The sequence below is a fragment of the Barbatula barbatula genome (assembly GCF_947034865.1).
Source record: "Barbatula barbatula genome assembly, chromosome: 17".
Taxonomy (NCBI): Eukaryota; Metazoa; Chordata; class Actinopteri; order Cypriniformes; family Nemacheilidae; genus Barbatula; species Barbatula barbatula.
Genome location: NC_136780.1, coordinates 14753159 through 14777192, shown reverse-complemented (window position 1 = coordinate 14777192; position 24034 = coordinate 14753159). Strand labels below are relative to the sequence as shown.

General features: G+C 39.8%; 1 protein-coding gene across 5 annotated transcripts in view; it reads right to left on the bottom strand.

Moving 5' to 3' along the window:
* The window catches only part of LOC306906988 (utrophin-like), a gene marked incomplete at its 3' end in the record, with an annotated part of 107437 nt that overhangs the window by 53799 nt on the left and 29604 nt on the right, over positions 1-24034 (bottom strand). For all 5 annotated transcript variants that reach the window (XM_079478780.1, XM_079478782.1, XM_079478781.1 and 2 more), the window contains exons 30-31: positions 7183-7355; positions 5221-5377 (exon numbers count right to left, since the gene is read on the bottom strand). In XM_079478780.1, the coding sequence (XP_079334906.1) occupies positions 5221-5377; positions 7183-7355 (330 nt within the window). The remainder of the gene's footprint in view (positions 1-5220; positions 5378-7182; positions 7356-24034) is intronic.

The window sequence follows — 24034 nt, the reverse complement described above, 5'->3', positions numbered from 1 at the left end:
ATACACAGGGAACGCATGCACAGTTTGAGACAAACTAGTCAAGATTTTCATTTGTGACCACAAAACCAGTCATAAGTAGGGATGTGCGCGACGAGTAATTAGACAGTTGTTGAAACGACTTGTAACCGTGTAGTCGACTAGTCTAAAACTAAGAAGGATGGTCTAAAACCTGCGTAGGGTATATGTAATATATTTTAAAGACTGGACGCTATTAATCAAACTGTTCTTATCCAATATTTAATGTAGCTGTGTTCCACTTTCCTTACGTTATGATCAATAACATTTCTGCATTTGGTGATGCGTCAAGGATCGTTTTCGCGGCTGCAAGAAGTGACGCAACGAGCATTTGTTTGCTTTGACTGGTCTGTGCCTGGGCTTTAAATATGTAGCCTATACAAAATATATTCGATTTTCTCATTTAAGTCAGTTTTTTCGGAGTAAAATTTTAGTCTATTACATTGAAATCATGACACTTAAATTATTTAAGAACAATCAATGCCATCAAATAACGTCAATGGGTCTTTCATGCATATTAAATATAAAATATTGATATTTATGATTAAGTAATTGTTATCATAACTGTATGTAGTTATAGATCATTATCTACTTTTTCGTTTTATGCCTTCATTCCTTGCCTCTGTCAGAATTTTCCAGATCGCGGCAGTAAGAACAATCAATTTATACATTTCCATTGATGTATGATTTGATAGGATAGGAAAATATTTGGCCGATATAAAGCTATTTAAACTCGTGAAACTGAGGGTGCAAAAAATCTTATCTTTGGTGTCCATCAAAGGCACTGTAGCAGGCTGTTGCTTAGAAGAAACAGGTTTGTTTTTTACGCTCTCTATTGGTTTACCGCTGTAATGATGTTGTAGTGAGTAGTTGAACCCGACAACTGAAATTCTAATCTTTACATGGATACCAAACTTGAGTGGGTAATTCACAAAGAGCGTGAAACAGCGAGCACTGTTTGTAGGCGTGTTTCCTGCCATTTTTGTTTGCGATTTTGCTGCATCCAAAGTTTTGATACATTTACGGTAGGAGATTTACAAAATATCTTAACGGAACATGATCTTTACTTAATATATTTAGGCATAAAAGAAAAATGTAGGGTCACACGTGGACAACCAAGATGTTCAAAAAATATCTAGTTTGCACATCCCTGTCAAACAGCTAAGACAAGCTCAGTAAAAAGTCTAATTTGACACAAATGGAAAAAAGAGATTTACGAACTCTCTAAGACCTGTTTCTGTGAACACTGACAAAAAACACATCCCTCTTCTATTTCTTCCTTACAGTCTCTTTTTCACAAGGATGATGACTCTTCCCGTCTTTAAAGATCACTTGTCATCAAGTGAGCAGTCTATCATCAACAACCCACTTCCAGTGCGCTTGAAAACACTTGATGGACACACCAAAAGCAAACACATTCATACCCAGAATGACACATAATGCTCCACAGCACATTCTGCAAACCTCTAAAAGACTTGAACACAAGACCTCTAACAGTTCCGGTCATAGGACCCCCTGAAAGCTTGTCTGTGAAGGGAATGATGTGAAAAGTAAGAGCGAGAGGGGTGGGAGAGACAAAGGGAAGGAGGGAAGAGAATGATATTGTTTTGCCAATCACTTGTTGTGTTATCTTGACCTTGACTGGATAAACCTCAGGTCCTAGTCTAGGAGATGCCAGAAGAACAAAACTCCCATCTATCACTATAACAACAACACGCGCATCACATTCTTCTGTCCATGTCCCTGACATTCAAAAACAACTTTCCTTGATGGTTTTGACAAATAAATTGTGTTTCACCAATTCAATTGCAATGGAAGTCTTTGGTGCAAGTGCACCTGCCTTAGAAAAACAATTTTACATAAAATGTGTTAAAGGGATAGTTCATTTATATTTTTTAAAACCTGTACGGTCAATGTGGTTGGGTTACCAATGTTCTTTAAAATATCTTCTTTTTAATAAACTTAACTGTGTAACTAGTATGTTTTGGCTCTTAAATATACTCAAACACCAAACCGTGTCCAAACTGCGTGAATTAAAACCGATACCTGAGCAGCAAACAGATCCCAATAAAACTAGTGTCTTAATTAAAACTAACAAAGAGAAATGAAGAGGGTCTGACAAGCAGCGCTGTCAGCATTTCACACACATAAAAACTCATCGGGGTCCGAGAACACTTTAGCGTCATTCACTTCTTTATTGCCGGCATAAAAAGAGAACTTGAGGGCGAATCGTCAGTGAATTCTTATTAGTCATACTGAGGGTCATTCTTTCAGTCGGGGGGCAGAGAAAAGTCAGAGCCCCTCTGGCGACTTTAATCTGTCTCTTATTTAACGGTCCGAGGATTTGAGACCCAAGCGATATGAATAATTCAAACAGACCTCGCTACCATTGAACAGATCAGAGACTTACAGCGGTCGGAGCCGATCGTTTTAACCATTTGAAGATAATAAAATAATAACACCGACTCCACAAATAGATTGGTGAGGCATTTACAGAATGGGGCGGACTTGTTTTTACATTTTAGGAGTGAAATTGTGGTCATCATGTGACACCAGCAGATGATGTTAACTTCACTTGAGGTCCCATGAATCAAATGAAATGGAATTTAAAAGGAGTCAAAGGTCATGTGACAACATGCAGTGCTAAGTGTTATGCGGGACCGGTGTGCGCAGCTGATTCCATCTATAACTCACGCCACCGGCCCCACCTCACGGCTCTCGTCCCGCCTTCCTCACAACAAACTGTTACATTAAATCTATTCTTGTGATAATACGAATAATAAGAATCGTCGAGTCGAAAGCCACACTTTAACTTTCCACCATTCTTCATGAAACCCATAAGAGCAGCACACACACGTTCTCTCACACTCTTTCTAAACAGTGATTGATAGTTTTAATTATGGCAGCACTAAAGGCAACTTTCCTATTGGATAATGAGATGTATGATTGATAAACACTATTACGGAGACACGGGGGGTGAGATAATTCCATAAAAGAGCTATACCTATATCTTTCCTTCATACTGAAATGAATTCGGTGTACATTACTTCAGGGGTCTTCAACGTTTGCACACCATTATACTAAATGTGTAAACAGAGCTATTTACATAGAATATTATTGTCACAGCACTATAACGATAAGACATTACATTAGCACTATTATGCATGTTATTGTTGCACATAGACACTTTTCTGTGTATTATTTATATTGATTGTTTGATTATTTAAAGGGATTTGCAGCATCATACATTTTCATTTTACTGCGAGATGGACAGTTAAACATTTACTTGTCCTGAACCTTAGTTTTTGTTAAGACTTCAATGAGATGACTGACCCCGGGTAATGGCACAACGACTATTCTAGTGGAGGTAGAGGTCGTCTCTGGATGTAAAAGAAATCGGTGCAGATGTTATGCATTCTGTTGTAAAAGCAGGCCGTTTTATTAAGTGTAGCCTAACTCCGCGGACCCCCGGTTGAAGACCCATGCATCACATAAATGAGTATGCTAAAAGAAAACCAGACGGACAAAGAGACACGCTTTATTAAATCACGTTCTGGTGATGCACAGTAAGTAACGTATAGCCTAAAATGTATTATTCACCAGTTTAGACGACAGATTTAAGGGTGTCTCTCACACAGAAACAAAATACTTAAGTTGCTTATAAATATTAATTTCTGGGTCATTCTACATAATGATCATAATGCCTCATACACTATTATGATTACAATAAACATATACTGTACGAGTCGGCAATTTGTCTTTGATAGCATTTTGTTGGGAGCACTTAAAGCCATGAAGTTTTGGAGTTGCTCAAAGTTTATGTGACAAGCCATCACACGCTTCCATCATCTAATGTTTTTTAATAGGGAATAAATGTTCATCAGTTGCAGTGATATTAATAATTGCAAATTGAATATGTATGCAAATATCCGCAAATTATTTTTCATGACTCAAATAGGTCAAGATTGATATAATAGAGGTTATTGCTTTGAATTAGATTTCGCTTAACAAGCTAAAAACGTACGGTTTCTCTCACAAACATATAGTTTCGCTTCAGAAGACATAATTAATATGAATATAAAAAAAGATCAACCCACTGGAGTCATTTAAAGCAGCACTATAGAACATTCGCTCACGGCTCCCCCATGTGGTTGATCAGCGCAGTTGTCTGTTATCAATGTCGTAAATACTGTCGTTTTATAAGATTACTGTGGGCTGCGCAGCTGATGGAACCGGTGAATGCAGAAACATAGCTTGAAACCCCACGACACTCTTCCGCAGGCAGGGGATGAGCGGAGCTGTGTGTCCCGACCCGAAAACAAACCTTACAGGGAGTGCTTGTAGCCGCTATGAGGCTGCTCAGGTACCAGCAGCAGTACAATTCATCCGTTAAATCAAGAGTTTCCCACCAAAATAATCTTTGAGACAGTATTTTAGGGTAAAAAAACTACAAAATGTTGCTTTAAATTAATGACAGGTGTATGTGAAGTGACAGAAATTGCAGTTTTCTCAAAATGGCAAAGGCACCCGTCTAATTGAACGGCTCTATTACGTGGCATCCATCAAGGAATAAAGGTCATTCTCTTTGAGTCTCTCTAACTGGCTCTGTGTTTTTACCGGTGGACTTTTCAGACAGACGCTGTGTTGAACTGTCTTAAAGACTTCACACAAATTATTCATTTCACTTCTATCCAACCTTCTGGGACGCTGGATCCTGGTCGCCTGGTTTGCACGGCACACAAATCGGCCGTGACGTGTTTCAAAGGCCCGGCGTTTTGTACCCACACGACTAAAGCTTCTAACATGGAGGCTGACTCAAAGACAGGCTATTACAGAGCAGAGAAAAGAGATAAAGTGGAGAAAGAGGCAGAAAGTCAAAACAGAGGGAATCTTTCTCTTTGCTCCAGAGGATGATTAGTCAAACTGTCACAGAGAGAGAGAGAGAGAGAGAGAGAGAGAGAGAATGACCAAAGCATCACAGGCATAACAGTTTCAACCTTTCCGCCACCTTCCCATAATTCCCTGCAGTTATATTGCTTTGTATTTTGTAGGCATGCTCACATCTTACTGTGAACGAAGTACAGAACATGGACCGACCTGTATTAACTTGAAATAAAAAACCTCAGGAGACTTTAAGGAATTAGGGAATAAATGAAATGCAGGAGTACGCGGGTGATGATGGGCACAGCGTGTGCTTGTACCAACCGTGCAGTGGGTGTGCTGTTGCAGGAGTGTGGGCACGTCTCCTCCGATGGGCATCTGTTTGTTCAGTTCTTCATCTTTCACACTGATCCAGCGGCTCAGATCTTCCAGCACTGACAGAAGTCTGTTCCAGCGCTCCGCACTGGCTTCCAGATGAGCCCTGAACACACATGACATACTTCTGTATACGTGTTTACATAATATAACATACAAATTGGGACATAAATAGCTCAAATACTGCAGAAAAGTTGATAATTTTAAGACCCACTTATGCATATAGAAACTGATAACAACACCTCCTTCACACCAATCATGACTAATACTGAAAACTAGTTTGCGAGGTGTTCTTGCATATAGTCACACCTACGGTATGATATTAAAACTATGTGCAGATTTCCAAAACCAGTCCCACAATGTTTTTCACTCGACACACAATTACTGCAAAGGTTTCTGCTGCAACAATTCTAGTATGTATGTGGTTGCTAGGGCATTGCAATGCAGTTTCTAGGGTGTTCTGAGAGGTACCAAAGATAATCCGTGTGGTTCCTAGTTCTAGGTAAACAAAGCCGACCTCAGGTCATGTCCGAGCACAAACAGTGTGTGTCATTATAACTCCACTGATAGTATGTGTGTGTGTGTGTGTGTGTGTTAATGGCGGTGTCAGCAAGCTTCGTAATTACATGTGTTCAGTAATAAGTGCCTAATGAGATTTCATAAAATAACAGTATTGTGTCCCTCACACTCACTTCATTCAGTGCAACACAGTCGATCTCTCCATAGCCATACATTTGCATTTTCTTTTTTTTCATACATTTATTTGAATGATACACACAAACCACTTCACAAGGGTTGTTCAACCAATCGCAATTAATCCCATCCAGAATAAAAGTTTGTTTTCATAATATACAGTATGTCTGAGCACTGTGCATATTTATTTTGTATTTATAAACACGTTCGCATAAAAGTATATATATTAAGGAAATAAGTGCATGTTTACATTTATATAAAAAATGTTTTTTAGTATATATATACATGTATGTTTATAAATGCAAAATATATATGCACAGCGCACAGACACGTATTATGTAAACACAAACTTTTGTTCTGGATGTGATTAATAAGGATTAATAACCAAACCAAAGAATCAAACACACCGAACCGATTTTCCCCAAACGCGCTCCTCTTATCGGTCACCGGTCAATAATCGAAAAAACTAACCGACTCAAATCAAACTTTTGGGGAAAAATTTGGTATCGAGTAGGTACAGCGCCACCACGCAAATCACGCGCTGTGCGTCGGGCACCAAGTGCCGTGGGGGCACCAAAAGTAGCATAATGGCAATTTTCTTGTTTTTAAATTTAATACTATTTCATTAGGATATGGAAATACGGCCGAACTATCCGCGCAGCTACGCGCGCGGGGTGGTGGCGGCGGCGAAGGGGGCATCATAATGGAGTTATGCCTAGGGCACAAAAATGGCTAGCAGCGGCACTGAGTAGGTACATCAAAAATAAGAATCCTTATCGTACCCAAATTCACAACATAAAACGTATAATACTGATTTATAATTTGCAGTCCACCCATTAAAAGATAAGTATCGTAAAGTAACCTGCAATTTTATGTTTCAAAGAGAGATAGCGACAGAGAGGCAAACTATTATGTTAATATTTGAGAAAGTATTTCAATAACCAATTAAACCAATTAAAAATATTTCCATAACAATAACTACCAATGAATGACATGGTCAAATCATGAGTAAAACTGCTGTAAGTGTGTGTTTAAATACACATTTTTGAAAACATAATAATCCAAGAGGGCTTTTGGAGGTCCTTATTGGCAATTTGGTCAAACCATGTTTAGCTTTAAATAAAATCATTATAATACAAACAGGTGTGTTTGACGGTCTGATTGAGGAAATGACCCAGTTGCGTGCGCATATGTGTGTGTGTGTGCGAGAGAACTGACCGTATGTTGGTTGATTTGGCTTTGAGGTCGTTCCAGCGCTGGTTCATGTCGTCCAGTCTCTGCTGGAGGAAAACTGCTTCCTCTGAGCTTCCTAGAGCCTTCACCATCTTTAACTTATTCCCCTCCACACTCTTGAACACGTCATTATGAGCTTCAATCTCCGCCTGGATGTCCTACACACAACAGAGAGAACAATAGATCTGCTTAAATTGTGTCATGATCACCTTCATTACGTGGATGTGTTAAAGGGAAAAATAAATAAATCAACAAAGAGAAACTTTCCACTTTTATTCTACTGAGAGAAAGACAATTACAGCCATCAGTTTGACATCGAAGCTCTCCACACACACTCGCATGAAGATTTAACTGCCAATAATTCACTTAAGACATTAAACCACTTTAAGACGTCTTTGTGCAGAGGGAACAGAAGTCAATCTAGTCCACAATTACGCATTCAATGTCTTTCCTTTCTTATCTCTGTGTGTGAGAGTCTACTGAGGGTTCACTTCGCGGCTCTGTGAAAAATGAGTGAGCCGTCTACGTAGGCAGCATTTTAAGGCATCAGGGGTTCGCTGTCGACACGAAGGCTGTTGTAAATATTTACATATTTAAGAAGATACCTTCTTTTAAGCAAAATTTGAGATTGCTCTTTTAGAGAATTCAATGCCAGAATGCACTGCAACAATGGGAAAGAATAAAGAAACGGTTCAAGTAGAAGTTCATGATAAATGTATTTTATAATGAAGCTACCAGTGTGGACACTAAACAGCAAGCCAGGTTTTACAACAGAGCATCTATTTCTTGTGGCGATGGGGAGACATATGGAGGGATGTTGAGCGGAGACAGCAGAAGACTTTTGGGTCTTTTCCAGTTAATTCGTAAAGTGCTCTCTGCTACTTAACTCTCTCTCACGCGCTGTTTTTCTGTCACCATCTGTGACTAATTCATAGGAAAAACGGCGAGATACATAGACACCATTATAACCACAGCAACACTTTCACAAACACTTAATTCGTCTTGCATATAGAAATGTTTGGAAGACGATCTGTGTATTTTACAATGTATAGTCGTAAGCATGATCTCTTTGGAGCTCACGTTCAGCTTTCAGCATAATACTGTCAAGTGAAAGTCACAAGATGATTCATATTCACGAGCCACATCAGGCATCTGTGACGATAGATAAATGAAGATAATACAAAAAGTAAATCGAAATGTATTCATTAATGCCGTAGGAGAGTATAGGCGGCGACTAGTCGTTCAGAACAATGTCACACTTAAGAAAAGAGGCTGTCTCTGCACTTTTTAGATTGTGACATGAAATTTTTTCTTGCAAATGTTCATGAGAGAATAAAATGACGGAGACTTAAGAACGTCTTATCAACACATCAGCATGATGTCTGGTCCACTTCTTCTGGTAAAGAGCTGCCCACAGGAAGAGAGCGTCTATCTGACATGTAAAGTGGCACGAAGTCTTTCCAGACAAGGCTGATAAAAATAATCGTTTTCAGGAGTTTCTTAAAGTCTGCCAATCCAATTGGAACTTTTCTGCTAAATTCATTGGACGGTCAGTGAAAGGACTGTGGGTGGTCCATGGACATAAGCTGAGGGTACGGAGACTGTGCTTGTTTGTGTTTGTAAGCAGTCTGATTCACAAACACACACACACACACACACACACACACACACACACACACAAGCACCAAAAGTTCTAAATTGTGCTGCCAGACGCGTGTGTGTGTACTGTCTTTTGTGTTTGGTTAAAGGTGTGTAGTGGTCTTATATCTGCTGTTTATTTGAAATCTATTTATAATAAATGATTGAACTGTGATCAATACAACTACCACACACACAAGCACACGCACGTGGACACATGCATTTTGTCTTCTGGCAGTCTGACCTATAAAATGAGGCAATAAAAAGCTTTTCTTGTTAATAAAGTTAAATAATTGCTTCCCGATCATAAAGACTCCCAAGAGCTGTCGCTCAGCAAGCTCTAATTTAACCCGACTAACTCACAAGCCCAAGAGAGGCCTGAAAGAAAAATAAAGTGGCATTATCATGCTTTGACCTTTTACTGTTTTTTGATAGAAGCACTCAGATCGACCATTAACACACATGCACACCAGCACACAAGCACACCAGAACACATGCACAAATACACACATGCACACCAGCACACCAGAACACATGCACACCAGCACACATGCACAAATACACACATGCACACATGCACACCAGCACACATGCACAAATACACACATGCACACCAGCACACATGCACAAATACACACATGCACACCAGCACACATGCACAAATACACACATGCACACCAGCACACATGCACACCAGAACACATGCACACCAGCACACATGCACACCAGCACACATGCACAAATACACACATGCACACATGCACACCAGCACACATGCACAAATACACACATGCACACATGCACACCAGCACACATGCACAAATACACACATGCACACCAGCACACATGCACACCAGAACACATGCACACCAGCACACATGCACACCAGCACACATGCACAAATACACACATGCACACCAGCACACATGCACAAATACACACATGCACACCAGCACACATGCACAAATACACACATGCACAAATACACACATGCACACATGCACACCAGCACACATGCACAAATACACACATGCACACATGCACACCAGCACACCAGCACACCAGCACGCATGCACACCAGCACGCATGCACACCAGAACGCATGCACACCAGAACGCATGCACAGCAGCACGCAAACACACCAGCACGCAAACACACCAGCACGCAAACACACCAGAACACATGCACACCAGCACACATGCACACCAGCACACATGCCCACCAGAACACATACACAGCAGCACGCAAACACACCAGCACGCATACACAGCAGCACGCAAACACACCAGCACGCATGCACACCAGAACGCATGCACACCAGAACGCATGCACAGCAGCACACAAACACACCAACACGCAAACACACCAGAACACATGCACACCAGCACACATGCCCACCAGAACACATACACAGCAGCACGCAAACACACCAGCACACATACACACCAGAACAAAGCAGCAGGCAAACTTTTTGCCAAACATGCAAACAGACAATTAAGGAAATTAAAGAGGCAAATTTATTTCTAACTTGCCAGAATTTTGAATCTAATTGTAAATTAGTTTTCCTGTGATTACATGAATTCTTGGTGCTTTTCGTGCGAAACTAGATTTCAATAGATGGTTTATTTGAATAGTTCACATAGCTTTTATCAGAAAAGGATCAAACTTTTTTGAGGACTCTAGCAATCTCACTTCAACTTTATCAGGAACTGCAAAATAATATATGGATATTATATTGCAGTTCCCAATAACGTTGTAAGCCAAATGGTGTGAAACTTTATATCTGCATCCAACAATACCTTCTCGAACTTGTTCAGCAAATCCTGCAGGCTGAAGTTCAGGCCAACCATCATGTTTTCCGTCTATCACTACCGCTCTACATTCCCAATCCAAAATGCCAAAGACGGAGATAAAGTGGAGAACAGAAGAGCCGCACGCACATCATACACCTGATTATATGGATGAACGTCTGTGGATGAACAGACGCCACAGGAAGCACATAGCGGTTTCTCAGCGCGTGTGCACTGCTGATTTGTAGATGTATGCATAGTAGCTGCATGCTCTGGTGTTCAACAGCTCAGGGTGGAGGGTCAAGCCTCCTCGTTCAGACCTCATGTCTAAGAAGGATGTGTCCTGCAGTGTTAGGTGAAGGCCCGGGCGCTGGAGGTAGATTGAAGTTGTGGTTCACGGTATATATCTATTGTTCGGATTTTAGGGTTTCATCTGCCATCTTCCTAGCTGGTCCAATCTGTCTCACAAAGAACACATGCATTTCTCTCTCACAAACACACACACACAGAATGTGTCCCATTTTTCCTCCAGGCTCCTGTGACCCTCGAGCAAGCGTCCGTACTCAATTATCTGTGTCAAAGAGTCTTTGTCTGGGTCGCGCTGGCGGGCAGGGCAAAAGGAGCACCGGAGTTGTTTCACTTTTTAATGCGGAGAACACACAATCCGAGTCAAATTCCGATTTAGAGGTCAACATCTCCAAACCAAGAAGAGTTCAGAGCAGAACCAGGTGGTTTGTTTCAGCTGTGAAATATAAAGTCATCTTTTTCTAAATTACAGCTCCAACTTTTATCTTCTGCACCCAGAACCTAATATAGATCTTCACAGGTTCCACCAGCACTGTCCGTACATCCCTCAGAATACAGGTTGAAGATAAGGCTTTCCTCCAGGGCTCACAGCTTAAATCTCCCGCATTTCGGCCACAAACACTGACAGCTTGAGGTCTTTATGGATTCCAGAAGGTTTCAGAAAGTTTCCATAAAACTTGACACTTCTGTTGCAAGTCTCTTTCCACCTCTTCTCTGACTGCTGGCTCTCGGACCGGACTTTTCCCGCTCTCTCTTCCACACACACTCTCTCGCTCTCTTACCCTTCGGTGGCAGCTGTTTATTATTTTATTCAGCATCCTCTGTTTCCCCTCCACTCCTCCATCCCTCTCAAAACTAACACACACACACCCACCCACTTCCTGTAGGGCCCCACCATGCAAGACAGAAAGCACACCGTTGAAAATGACAGAAACACATTCGAGGGAGAAGGAAAGACTTTAGGAAAAGAAAACATTTACAGAGATTTTAGAGTCTATTCACAGCATCTGTATAGGTCTCCAATTATGATTACAAACTTGTACCGCAGTTTTCATTTGATCCGTCACCACATCTCACTTTTCTTTAAGATATCGTCTGCTCTTTACTTCTCTGCAGAACTCAGAGTTAACCAGCTCTGTTCAGTGTGTGCGCGACGGGCATCCTTTGAAATTCATAACATACATACGGGCTCCTTCTCGGCTTGTCTAAACACATAATGTCAGCGTGTCAGGCGCCATGTGGCTCGAACTTACCAACACAAGTGCATTCTATAAGAGCCAGCGGGAAAAGCAGAAGACAATTCTGAATATTCATCAACAATCCGTTTGAAGTGCTTTTACTTCATTAGCGTATTAACATAATGAATATATCATGAAGTGTGTGTGCGCGAGAGTGTAAACAAACCCTGCTGGATTACAATCAAATCAGGATAAAATATGTGTAACGCATAATAGTTCACGAGTTGCTACATAGGAATGTTTGTTTACGCAAACAATAGAAAAGCAGATGATTATGGCAACCGAGATACAGAACACTGTACAAATCAACACACTGCATTAGAGCTCAACGGAGCTTCATCGGGATACACACACGGGATTACAACAAAATGAAAGGGGAACATTTCAGTGTTTAATAAATTATGGTAAAGGGATCACAACTGATCACACATTTGAAAAAGAGCGTACTACCCGTAAACACAAAGAATACATTAAGAATAACTTAGAGGAGTGTTTGAACTATTTAAAGAAGTTTCAGGATGAAAACCTTACATGATTACATTAGCGTAGTAGTATTAAGCATGCCGGTGTGTGTGTGACTTTCTGAATTCACAGAAATGCCACATTCAGACTTACCTCAAACGGCCCGGCAGAGAAAAACCCTTGTCCTTGACACATTTACTAATAGTGCCATTGAGCCCAGCTCTCATTTATAAAAACCTGCAACCTTCATCTGAGTAAATAAACACTCTCACGCAAACCAAGCCGACATTAACACGTTGGGATGCAGGAACTCTAACCGTTACTCGGATGTAGAAAACCTGTCTGTGAACCCTCATTCCACTAACGTTATTCATGTTTTGATATGAAAAATGCATTCTTTCGCATTCTTTTCTTTACGGAGCATTATGAATGCGAGTGTATGAATGCAAACACCTTTGCTTCTTTTAGAATTGTTTGTTTCTCAAGGCGTTTTGAACACCAAACACGAACAATCACGTTCCACACTCTTTATTACTCGCGGGAAAAGTTTATCGTTTATCTGTGTATTGACTTTGTATGTGATTTACTCACGCAAAATGCATAATTCTCGTTTGGTGTGAACCCAGTTTAAGTCTTGACGTCTTGCTTTTCAAACTTGAGACAGCGGCATCATGGTATTGAAAACTCGAAACCATTAAAAACAATATAAATGTTTTATCATCATCATAAATGTAAGTAAACCAAACGCTTAATGGGTATTTATTTAATTACGAACGATGACGATTTAACATTTATCACACGTCCTTGAAAAAAAGATACGAGGACTTGCTTTGGTACAATGTGTAGCTGAACTAATTCATCTTCATTCTGTCGTTCTGCTGTCACGTCTCATTCGACATCACAACCAAACAATAAATCCAATTGTCCTTTAAAATGTCTGGTGTGATGGAAATGGCAGTAGGACACGGTCACCTGTTATTGTTAACCAAACTAACCCATCAAATTTGTTCTGTTGTGAGCTAATACATGCAGGTGTATTCAGTGGAGAATAACACCAGTTTATTTAGATCTCAGAAACAAACGTTTTTAATGATTTGAAGACAGCTGTTTGTGAAGCAAAGAAAAAAAAACAGGTACAGTGAAGTTCGAACAAGTATTTTGAGTGCAGTAAAAGATAAACCAGGACAATGAGCAAACACTGTTATCATCATTCCATCGGCTGGTCAATAGTTTAGCTGCTGTGTTGCAGAGTCTCCGGTGTGTCTGGTTGTTTTCTTTTAGATATTTCTGCTTATACTGTATGCTTGTGTTTACACTGACCCCAAAAAAGCACTAAGCTGCTTAACTGCAATATTTCAATGACACAATCTTGCATGATACAGGATTTTTTAAAAGCAAACTTCACTTCAGTTAAACCTAAATTTTAGATACATTATTTCCTATTGCTACGTTGCATTTTGAGAGAACCTTGGATGTTTTCCAAGATGCCACTGCTCATGTACTCTCACACTTCTTCCAAATCTTTGCTTTTTCATTAAGCTCTTACTTGCTCTTCTGTCATAACTGTTATTAAGGATCAAGAACTCATATAATATAATATCACCCAAAGCACCATTCGGCACATGCACAGATTTGTGCATATCCCGTCACATTTACAGTACTCTGTTTGACTGGCAGAACATCTGTTTTCCAATCCTCACAGATTTTCTTTCCTCTGTCATTTTCGAATCTCTGTAAATCCGCAGGTCTGATGATTTCGCCATCGTAACGCTGCATTCCTCAGTAATAACTCAACCCCTCCCTCAGTACAAGCTTATCAGTTCAGCGTGATTTCCTCTTACGCACACACACACGGTGCCCACTGCGCAATCCAAATAAAGATCACGCTGCTATAAGGATCAAGCCAAATGTGGGGGGAACTGAGATTACTGAAGGAAAAATTCAACGTACAATAAATTACCGGTGATATGACCACCAACCTGTTTCACAAAATGAGATCTTTTATTTTAAGGTACCCTCGGGTTCAATAAACCATCAAAATATGAGGAGCAAGAAAATACAACTTGTAGAAACAACTTATTTGAAAGGAAAAAAACTTTTAAACAAAATACACCTCATCAGATAGGAGTTTTTCATAATAAGAATGCACAGAAATACACATTGACTACAATTTTATCAGTTATCAATATTTTGTAAATCCTCTCTTGTTTTGACTAAAGCAATCTCCTGAATCCTGACTCTACAAGTTTTGTTGACGAACAGAGTTTCGTAAACACGTTTCGTAAACACGTAATGTCTCATTCGGCAAAGAAGCGAAAACTTTATGACATCTTAGTGCAATCTCATCGTCCGTAGTGTTTCAAAGGAGAACGTTGGCGTGAGCCGTCGGTTGCCATTCGCAACTTCACCACTAGATGCCGCTAAAAATGACACAATGGTCCTTTAATGTAGCCGATTACTTTACCGCTAAATGAAACCGTGCCGTACTATGACTAAAGGTCACCTGACTGAGTCTGTTATCTCCTATTAGAAGTACATATCAGTGAAGTGGCAGTCACGGGTGTAAAACAGCAGATAGACTCACACATCTCTTATTCAAGATGACATGGTACACACTGAAACTGAAGTCACCAGATGAGAAACACACATCTCAGTAACATGCTCCAAATCATCATTGGGACTTAAAAAAGGTATTGAAAATATGTCAAGTTTACAGCGCAAAATGCATTTCTAGGGGTAGAAAACAGCCGGGGCCAGTGTGAATTTCAAAAACAGCTTTCGCACCACATCTGTCATCAAAAGACTGCATCTAAAACAACAGAGACCCTTCACCGAGGTGGACCGAGGCTAGAAGATATCTGTCTGAATATCTTTATAAACACGGAAAATCCTTAAAAATTGAAACCTAAAGCAGGTGCCGTGGGAAAGAGGCTTACTGAAACATCCCATGGAAAACTCACAAAACACACACACCCGTAATGAGATGCACCTGTATATTGATCATTGTTTTAGTAGCTGATGGTACATCGATTTCAATACTTCAAACTATTTCGTTCTTACGTGAGAATGAAACACATCACAAATCAGTTCAACAAAAAATCAGATAGTTTACATAAACAGTCAAAACTGGTTGTGTTGAATTGTCTCTCCAAACGGGTGGTGTGCGTCAGTGCAAGAGTTTTCACGGCTGCCAGAAGAGAGCGTTTAAGATTCTTTTCGTCTCAGAGGGGAAAAGGGCAGATGAGAGGATTGAAGGTTGTCCGGCAATCTCTCCTGAACATGAGAGAGAGAGAGAGCGAGAGAGAGCGAGAGAGAGCGAGAGAGAGCGAGAGAGAGAGAGAGTGAGAGAGAGTGAGAGAGAGAGAGAGAGAGAGTGAGAGAGAGTGAGAGAGAGTGAGAGAGAGCGAGAGAGAGCGAGAGAGAGCGAGAGAGAGAGAGAGAGAGTGTGTGCGTGCGTGCGTGTGTGTGCGTGCGCGTGTGTGTGTCATGGATTCCTACAGTAAGTGCTGATCTATCAGCTCTGCTTGCAAACACATTAAACGCAGCATCTGTCTAAGCAGTACATCACACTGACCCGAAACCTGCTGCTACAATCATTTGATATAATCATTTAGATGAGTTAGCGAGAGACAGACACGCAATAAAACGACAGCGTACCACAGAGATTCCCGTCAGCTTATTAGAATCAGCGACTGAAGCGACGGCCCTCCACCACAGTGAGAACAAAACAACAATTCACCAATGAGACACCACACATCCAAATGAGACCCTGGCACAGGATGAAAGCGTCATAACAGCACGAAACCATTCAAGAATAAAATAGATGAGCTGTACATAGACAACTTGAGCAGGGACAGACTCGGTGGACACAAGCGCACTATAGAAATGAACTGCAAAACAAAAATTTGAGTTATTATATCTTTGCTTTCATTCTGAAACCGAGTATCTCCATAACTCGTGACTTTTTATTGCCATTATCATTATTATAAGAGTGTGATCACATATGCCACGATTGTGGTGAACATAAATTAAATAAAATGTAAATTGTTATATTATTAGATACCTGCCAAACACAAAATGGAAGTTCACTGGGAGGCATCCGATGAAACAGTCTAAAATAAGTATTTCCAATAGCTTCGACAAAGAAACATGGAGAAAGAGAGGATTTCTAATTTAGTTTTTTAATTAACATTTTCTAAAAACTTTGTATTGAATTTGAGATGGAGAGAGAGAGGTTAATGTGTAAAAGAGTTTCTTAATGTTCCAGATGAGAACGTTCTGGCTGAAGAGGAGGCCATATGAGGCGTCTTATGAAGCGGAGACATAACCCAACAAACAAACAACATCTGGAGCTGGAGACAAACCAATATGTGGCCATCGTTCACGCATTGTGAGGGAGTACAGCACTCCTAATGGTCAGAACATTACTGAAAGTACTTATAACTCAGTTTGCTTTGATCTGTTGTGTAAAGCATATATTTCCGGCACAGAGAGAGAGAGAGAGAAAGAGAGCGAGCGAGCGAGCTGAGAAAGCTTTGATAAAAACATTGACTGTGGGATGCTGGGAAGCCATGGTCACTACATCAGAAATATCAATGATCTGGAAAACAAGGTCAGGTGATCACTTTTCTGACCGCTTCTCATTCAGCCTGGTCAGCAATCTCCTCTTAAATAATGTTACGCTCCATCCAGAGAGAGGGAATGCACACTCCATCAAACTCATTCTCTCTCTCTCTGTCTTTCTCTCTCTCTCTATCTCTCTCTCTCTGTGCGTGTGCTCCATTAGACAGTAAATGGACTGAATGTATTATATGAAGCTGATCTGCTTTTACCTTTAAAGCATTAAAAATCAATGACCCCACACACGCGCTTGCAAAGAAAGCGTGCGGCGTTCAATCCGAGTAGCATTTGAGAGTGCATATGCGTCAGTCTTAACCATTGAGTACACAAATGTTCCGCCCATCTGTTAATGCGGTTCACATGGGTACATGAAAGACCCCGACAGATGAGTTTATCAAGCAGGACAGCCGGGACGGAGTGTATATCCTGTGGATGTATAAATGTGTCATGAGAGATATTACTATATCGATTATACTGCGGTAAATATATTTGCAGGGCTATCAGAGGGCAGGACTGCTTTATGTTATTTGCACACGGAAGTGTCGTGAAAATACAGACAACACAGAATAAACTGAGATACAAGACTCTCTTTGACCTACAAATGATGCACGTGTCATAGTACAAGCAAATCTGGCTTTTGTGAAGCGTGATGTATCCAGTTGCTCATTTAACACGGTGACACTAACACTCTTAATCACAACATGCTGTCGGAGCGGCACAAGGTTTCTCTCTTCCCCTTATATACTGACCGTCTCCCTCTCTCTCTGTCTGGCTGTTGAAGGCTGCTGGGTAAACAAAGACACACACTTGATGTGTTAAAGTTTTAACCGAATCGATTGACTAAAAAACATCATCATAAAAGTATTACAAGAGCAATAGAAATGAACCACAAACACCAGCGGGAGGTTACGGCTGAAGGATGGAGCCATCCGCTTATGCTCTATGCTGTTCTTCATCTCTGCTGTGGTGGTACATATACCCAAACAAAAAATATTTTCAATGTCTCGATTGTTTCTCCTAATGAGATTAACGGAGTACTTTGCAAATATGATATTTATATATATTTCTTTTCACCTAATCGTGTGCGTTTTCTTTTCGAGTTTCACAGAAGTTCGTAACAATATGCAAAATTATTTTAGCTGTTATCTGCACTTGTACAATCTGCCGTTTCATTTCAGTATGATTTAGTTTTTTGAGGATAAAAATTATATCTATTATACTTATACTTAAATTCTGTCATCATTTACTTATGTCATTGAAAACCTTTGTGTTATTTTACTGTGTATCGTTTCCAGATGTAAACAAACCGTCAAATTACAGAAAAAGACTTACAGGAAAACCTTAAATGTTACATGAAAATCGGCAATTTTTATGCATTTTACTATTGCCTCAGCTCTTAGAAAATTTTGAAAATATGTTATTTGTTTACAGTGAAATATTTTGAAAAATATGGTTGAAAACCAAACAACACTGACCACCATCTCTATATATCATTGTATAGACAAAAAAGAGACGTTGTGATCTGGTCATAAACAGGTTTTGAATGACATGAGGGTGAATAAATGATGACAGAATTGTTATTTTTGGGTGAACCATCTCTTTAAAAACCATATCTGAGAAATGAATGACATCACTTGAGCATTAAAAGAACAAACCTCTCAGTAATGACATTTCCCACTGGATAAATATCTGAAAATGTATCTTATTTACTTTTTAATTTAATCCTGTAAATGTTGATTGCATATTGTGAATGACACATCCGTGTGTGCTATAGGCCTACTAAAAAGTCATTTTGCACAATAATTCATAATCATAATCAAAATGTAATAACTTGATATTCATTGCCATTTGAAACGTCTTTTCTGCTGTCATGTAGGTGGGCAAAAGAAATCTGAACCATTAGCATAACAGCCTACTTTTCACAGTCCAATCAAATCTGAGTGTCCTGCCCTACATTATTTTCAACCGAATACATCATCTCAGTCTGAACTATATTCCATAACAAGTTCAATGCGTTCTCAAATCGTTTTAACTTGTAACACAATCCTGTATCATTATACGGAAATGAATACTGATACTTTTGTATGCCATCAGGTGGATGGAGCCATATATCACAGAATAATCAGGACAAAATGAAAAGAAAAAAACGGCTGATATTTGGTTGTGTTTTCAATCTAGAGAACGAAGAGAACGTGTAAAAGAAAAACATCAGTGCTGAAGGTTGAGTTTATTCCGCCGGCTGATGTTGTCCGATTGATTTTCTCTTTGATCTTCCCTCATTAGGGGACGAGACGTGTCACTTCATCAAACTTTCGACTCCTCCTAAGGAACACGCGGACAAGAATAAACCGCAGCGAGACACCTGACAAACATTCCTGGAGCTCTCCGTCATCATTATCTCACATCACCACGTCTACAAATGTGCCGACAAATTACATCGACATTCTCAGAAGTCTTTCTGACGTCTGCATTCTGACTTAATGAAGCACGCTAAAGGAATATAAGAGCACATTATCTGTACATTTTCTGGCTGTACATTATCATTAAATAAATGAATTTAAGTTTACTGAACTCTTAGCAGTCTGACAGGCTCATTTAGGATTTTGTCAAAATGTAATTCAGGCTTCGCATACGAATAGGGTCTTCGCACGCACAAAACCATAAAAGCACGGCAGTGGAAAAAGGAAATAAGTAAAAAGAATAAAAACTGATTGTTTTACTTTAAAGGATCAAAAAGTAGGAAAAGGTCATAAAAAATAATGAGGAACTTTTTCGTCGCTGCAAAATCATTATTAGTTCACTTCTCCATCATATCCGTTCAATTTGCTAAGAGGATGGTGCAGTGCTTTGACCTGCTCTGATCAAACACATTTTCTACACAAAGTCTATTTTAACTTTTGTGAAATATTAAGCTGTGTGTGAACTAATGATCATCCTGAGTGTGGACGCTATAATGTTTTAACAAGCTGTGGTTGCGCATTCCACTGTGTTAAAGTGATATTTCACAGGCAAAACAACATTACCCCATGTTTTACTCACCCTCAAGGCATTCGGACTGAATATGACCTGCTTCTTGAAGAATACGGCAGTCGGAGATATAACACCACGTTCTTCCAAGCGATATAACGGGGGCGTAGTGAACCAGAGGCTTTTTTTCCCGGCAAATTACGTCACCGGAACTTACGACACAACTGCGTCATATGCCGGAAAAACAAGCCTCAAGTTAATGTGCAGCCGAGGGAAAACGGAAGCTAGACATCAACGTTAATAGCGTTGTCAATATGGATATTTCTCTAAAAGAAACGCATCGATTTGCTTCTGAAGACATGTGTTAAGACCACAGAGCTGTGTCGAGTGGTACTTTAATCGATGGATGCACTTTTTGGACCTTCAAAAAGTCGACGCCCATTCACTCCCGCTTGGAAGTCAAATGATACGTGGTATTAAAACTTCGACTGCATTATTCTTCAAGAAGAAAGTCATATTCAGTCAGGATGCCTTGAGGACGTGTAAAACATGGGAACATTTTGTTTTGCCTCTTAAAAATCACTTTAACATTACAAATCTTTCTGAGGTCACAGGAAGCTGATGGTTACCATGGGGATGCTTTATGATGTCATCAGTAAATGTAACTGTTGCATCGTCAGCATGCCGCAATGACTAATTTTTTTAAGCATTAGACATTTCTGTTTTTGGTTATTATAAAACAAACATACATCTTACTGGTTAACATAAGCTTTATATGTATTATATTATGTATACACACACACACACAATATATATATATTATACATTGTTTTAAACAATGGGGGGATTGGAATCGAAAGATGAGATCCACTCGTGTTAATGGATTTAGGCTCAACCAAAACGGTGTTATTCAAAACACATTTGAAGTGGCGGAGTGTAATTTATTTGCATGTTTTTTTTTTCATTTAAAATAAGACGCACTGATAAAATGCGCACAAAATAAGTGGCTAAGAAGAAATATAACAGAAATACATGTTCATGTGTAGATAGCTTATTAAGGAAATAAATTGCATTATATATACTTAGTTTTGATGCTGCAGTTTTGGCAGACTATCTAAACAGAAGCAAAACAGATGGCAGAGTTATTACAGCTCAATGCTTCAGTTCATTACATTATCACTTACAGCCTAACCAGTTGTGACATGACAAGTCATTTCTGTATCCACACTGAAAGTGACGACGTTGTGCAGCGCAACACAACCAGAACAAATATTAAGACAACATAAACAAAAGTTACTGCGCATGTATACGTTCGTTGACTGCCCTTTACTTCCGGTACACATTCACAAACAATAGAGCGCCTGTAGATTATTTCTGATAACAATCAAAACAAACCAAGAAGAACCGTTACTCGGCTAAACTTGTCTCTCCAATATTTTGAATTTGGACTGCGATACCAAGTTCAGCCGCTGGATGTCAATGTACCATACGCTTTCTTTAAATGCGACCGAACTACAGGACCCATTCAACAAATGTTTTATTTAATAAGATGAACATACCACAACATTCAACAAATCGATTATGCACTACAATTATTATACAATAAAATAAAAGGTAACACTTTACAATAAGGTGCTATTAGTTAACATTAGTAAACGCATTATCTAACATTAACTAACAATAAACAATTTAGTTTTTCAGCATGAATTTATCCTTGTTAACGTTAGTTCATGTCAATACAGTTATTCATGTTAGTATATGGTGCATTAACTAATGTTAACAGTCACATTGTTGATTTTAATAATGTATTAGTAAATGCTTAAATGAACAAGGAATATTATTAATAAATGCAGCAGTGTTCATTGTTAGTTCATGTTAGCTAATGGATTATCTAATTCCAAGAGCACGATGTTAACAACGCCAAGGTCGTGGGTTTGATCCAAGGAGATATCACTGTGGGCGGGGCTACACAACACAACCTTACTGAAATGGAAGCAAAGCAACATTTTGATCCTTCACATGATCGCATCACATCAGGTTAAGACATTGAGTCAAGGATGAGCAAATCCATTTGCCAATCTCACCAATTTGCAAGTTTATAGAGCAGAGTCTCCACAGCAGCGCGAGTGTGTGTGTGTGTGTGCACGTGGTCTTGAGAGACTACAGCCGAACAACATCTAATCAACGATCAGCTTGTTTTTGTCTGGCTCTCCGCCTTGAAGCTAAACACTATCGAACTGACCCTGAATAAGTGGAATGGATTATGTGAATGCAAACATTCTCAGTGATTAGACAGAGAGAGAGTGTGTGTCTGTGTGTGGGTTTATCTGCTGCATTATTATCATCGGCTGATTTGCTCTTCCAAAATACTGCCAGCGCCAGTAGAAAGTTTTCCAGGAAGTTTAAAACAGTTGCCATCGAGACAACGGCAGAGAAAGAGATGGATGTAGCAAACAACACCTCAGGGCATAACAGTGTCTTCCTAATGAATGTGCGAACAGGAGAGGGGAAATGACATGGAGGGCTAAAGAACAGAGACGGGCTGTCACACAGGACCGCCGCTTCGAGAGGAACTGCCGTGACAAGTCTTGAGAAAGTGGAGTGTGTGGGAATGTTTTAGCATGTGAAAAAGAGATTTCAGATCTATTCAAAGACATAAGCAAGTTTGTGCTTGTGTATGTGTGAGGAGACGATAGACATTTAAACAGGGGCAAAATGAGAAGAGTTATGACAGCGAACTCCCATGATACCCCACTGGGGGACACGGTGGTTTGGTGTGCTCCAAGCTCTTGTTTTGACTCCATCTCAACTTGCCTTGACATCTTTCTAAATACATTATGTCATCATTTACTCACCCTCAGATAGTTTCAAACCTATATACATTTATTTGTTCTGTTAGAGACAAAGACATATATTTGTAAGAATGTTAGCCATTTTTAGTTCTGTGACATCATCCCCCACTATAGTTTGTTTGGTTCAACACAAAGTGAGATATTTTAAAGAATTTAGGAACACAAACAGTTTAGGGCAGCTTTGACTACCATTTAATGATGTCGCAGAATTGAAAATTGCCAACATTCTTACAAATATATTTCTCTGTTTTCATCAGAACAAAGTCATTGAAACAGGTATGACATGACATGGGGGTGAGCATGTGATGACAGAATTTTCATTTTTCGGGAAACTGTCACTTTAATGCTGAGTTCACATCAAACACGAACAATTGCGTTCCACGCTCTTTATTAGTTCGCTATTTCCGCATGAGGGATGTGAAATGACAAATATTTTCAACCTTTGCAGAAGATTAGATCGCACGTTTTTGGCAATATTGTTGACCTATTCCCGTCATTCGCACCGCCTGCTGCGAGTACGCGTCTATACGAGTCATTGACTATGCATGTCACACAGAATGCGTCTTTACGTCTAAAAACGTGAGATGCAGCGGTCAGGAATGTTTTTTAAAAAGCAAATAAAGTGTCTCCATACGTCTCCGGCAAGTTTCCATATTATGCCAACTTGCTACTATAAACAGAAGTTCGCAACACTTGCCCCGCCCCCAAAATTCATCTGTGCTGCTTTGGAACTGACATTTATGAGCAGCGCTCAAATTGTTTGAATTTAACACGTTGTCTTAAAAGAGCCACGGTAACGTTCCTGCACGTCTGTCAAATGCGTGTTTACATAGAAAAACAATGGAAAAGTAGCGCATTGGAATGTTAAAACACGTTCTGTGTGAATCCCTAAGTGAAAGACACCAGAGATCAATCACAGGTAGAGAAAGAAAAAGAGTCAGTAGAGGTTGAGTCGGAGACGGAG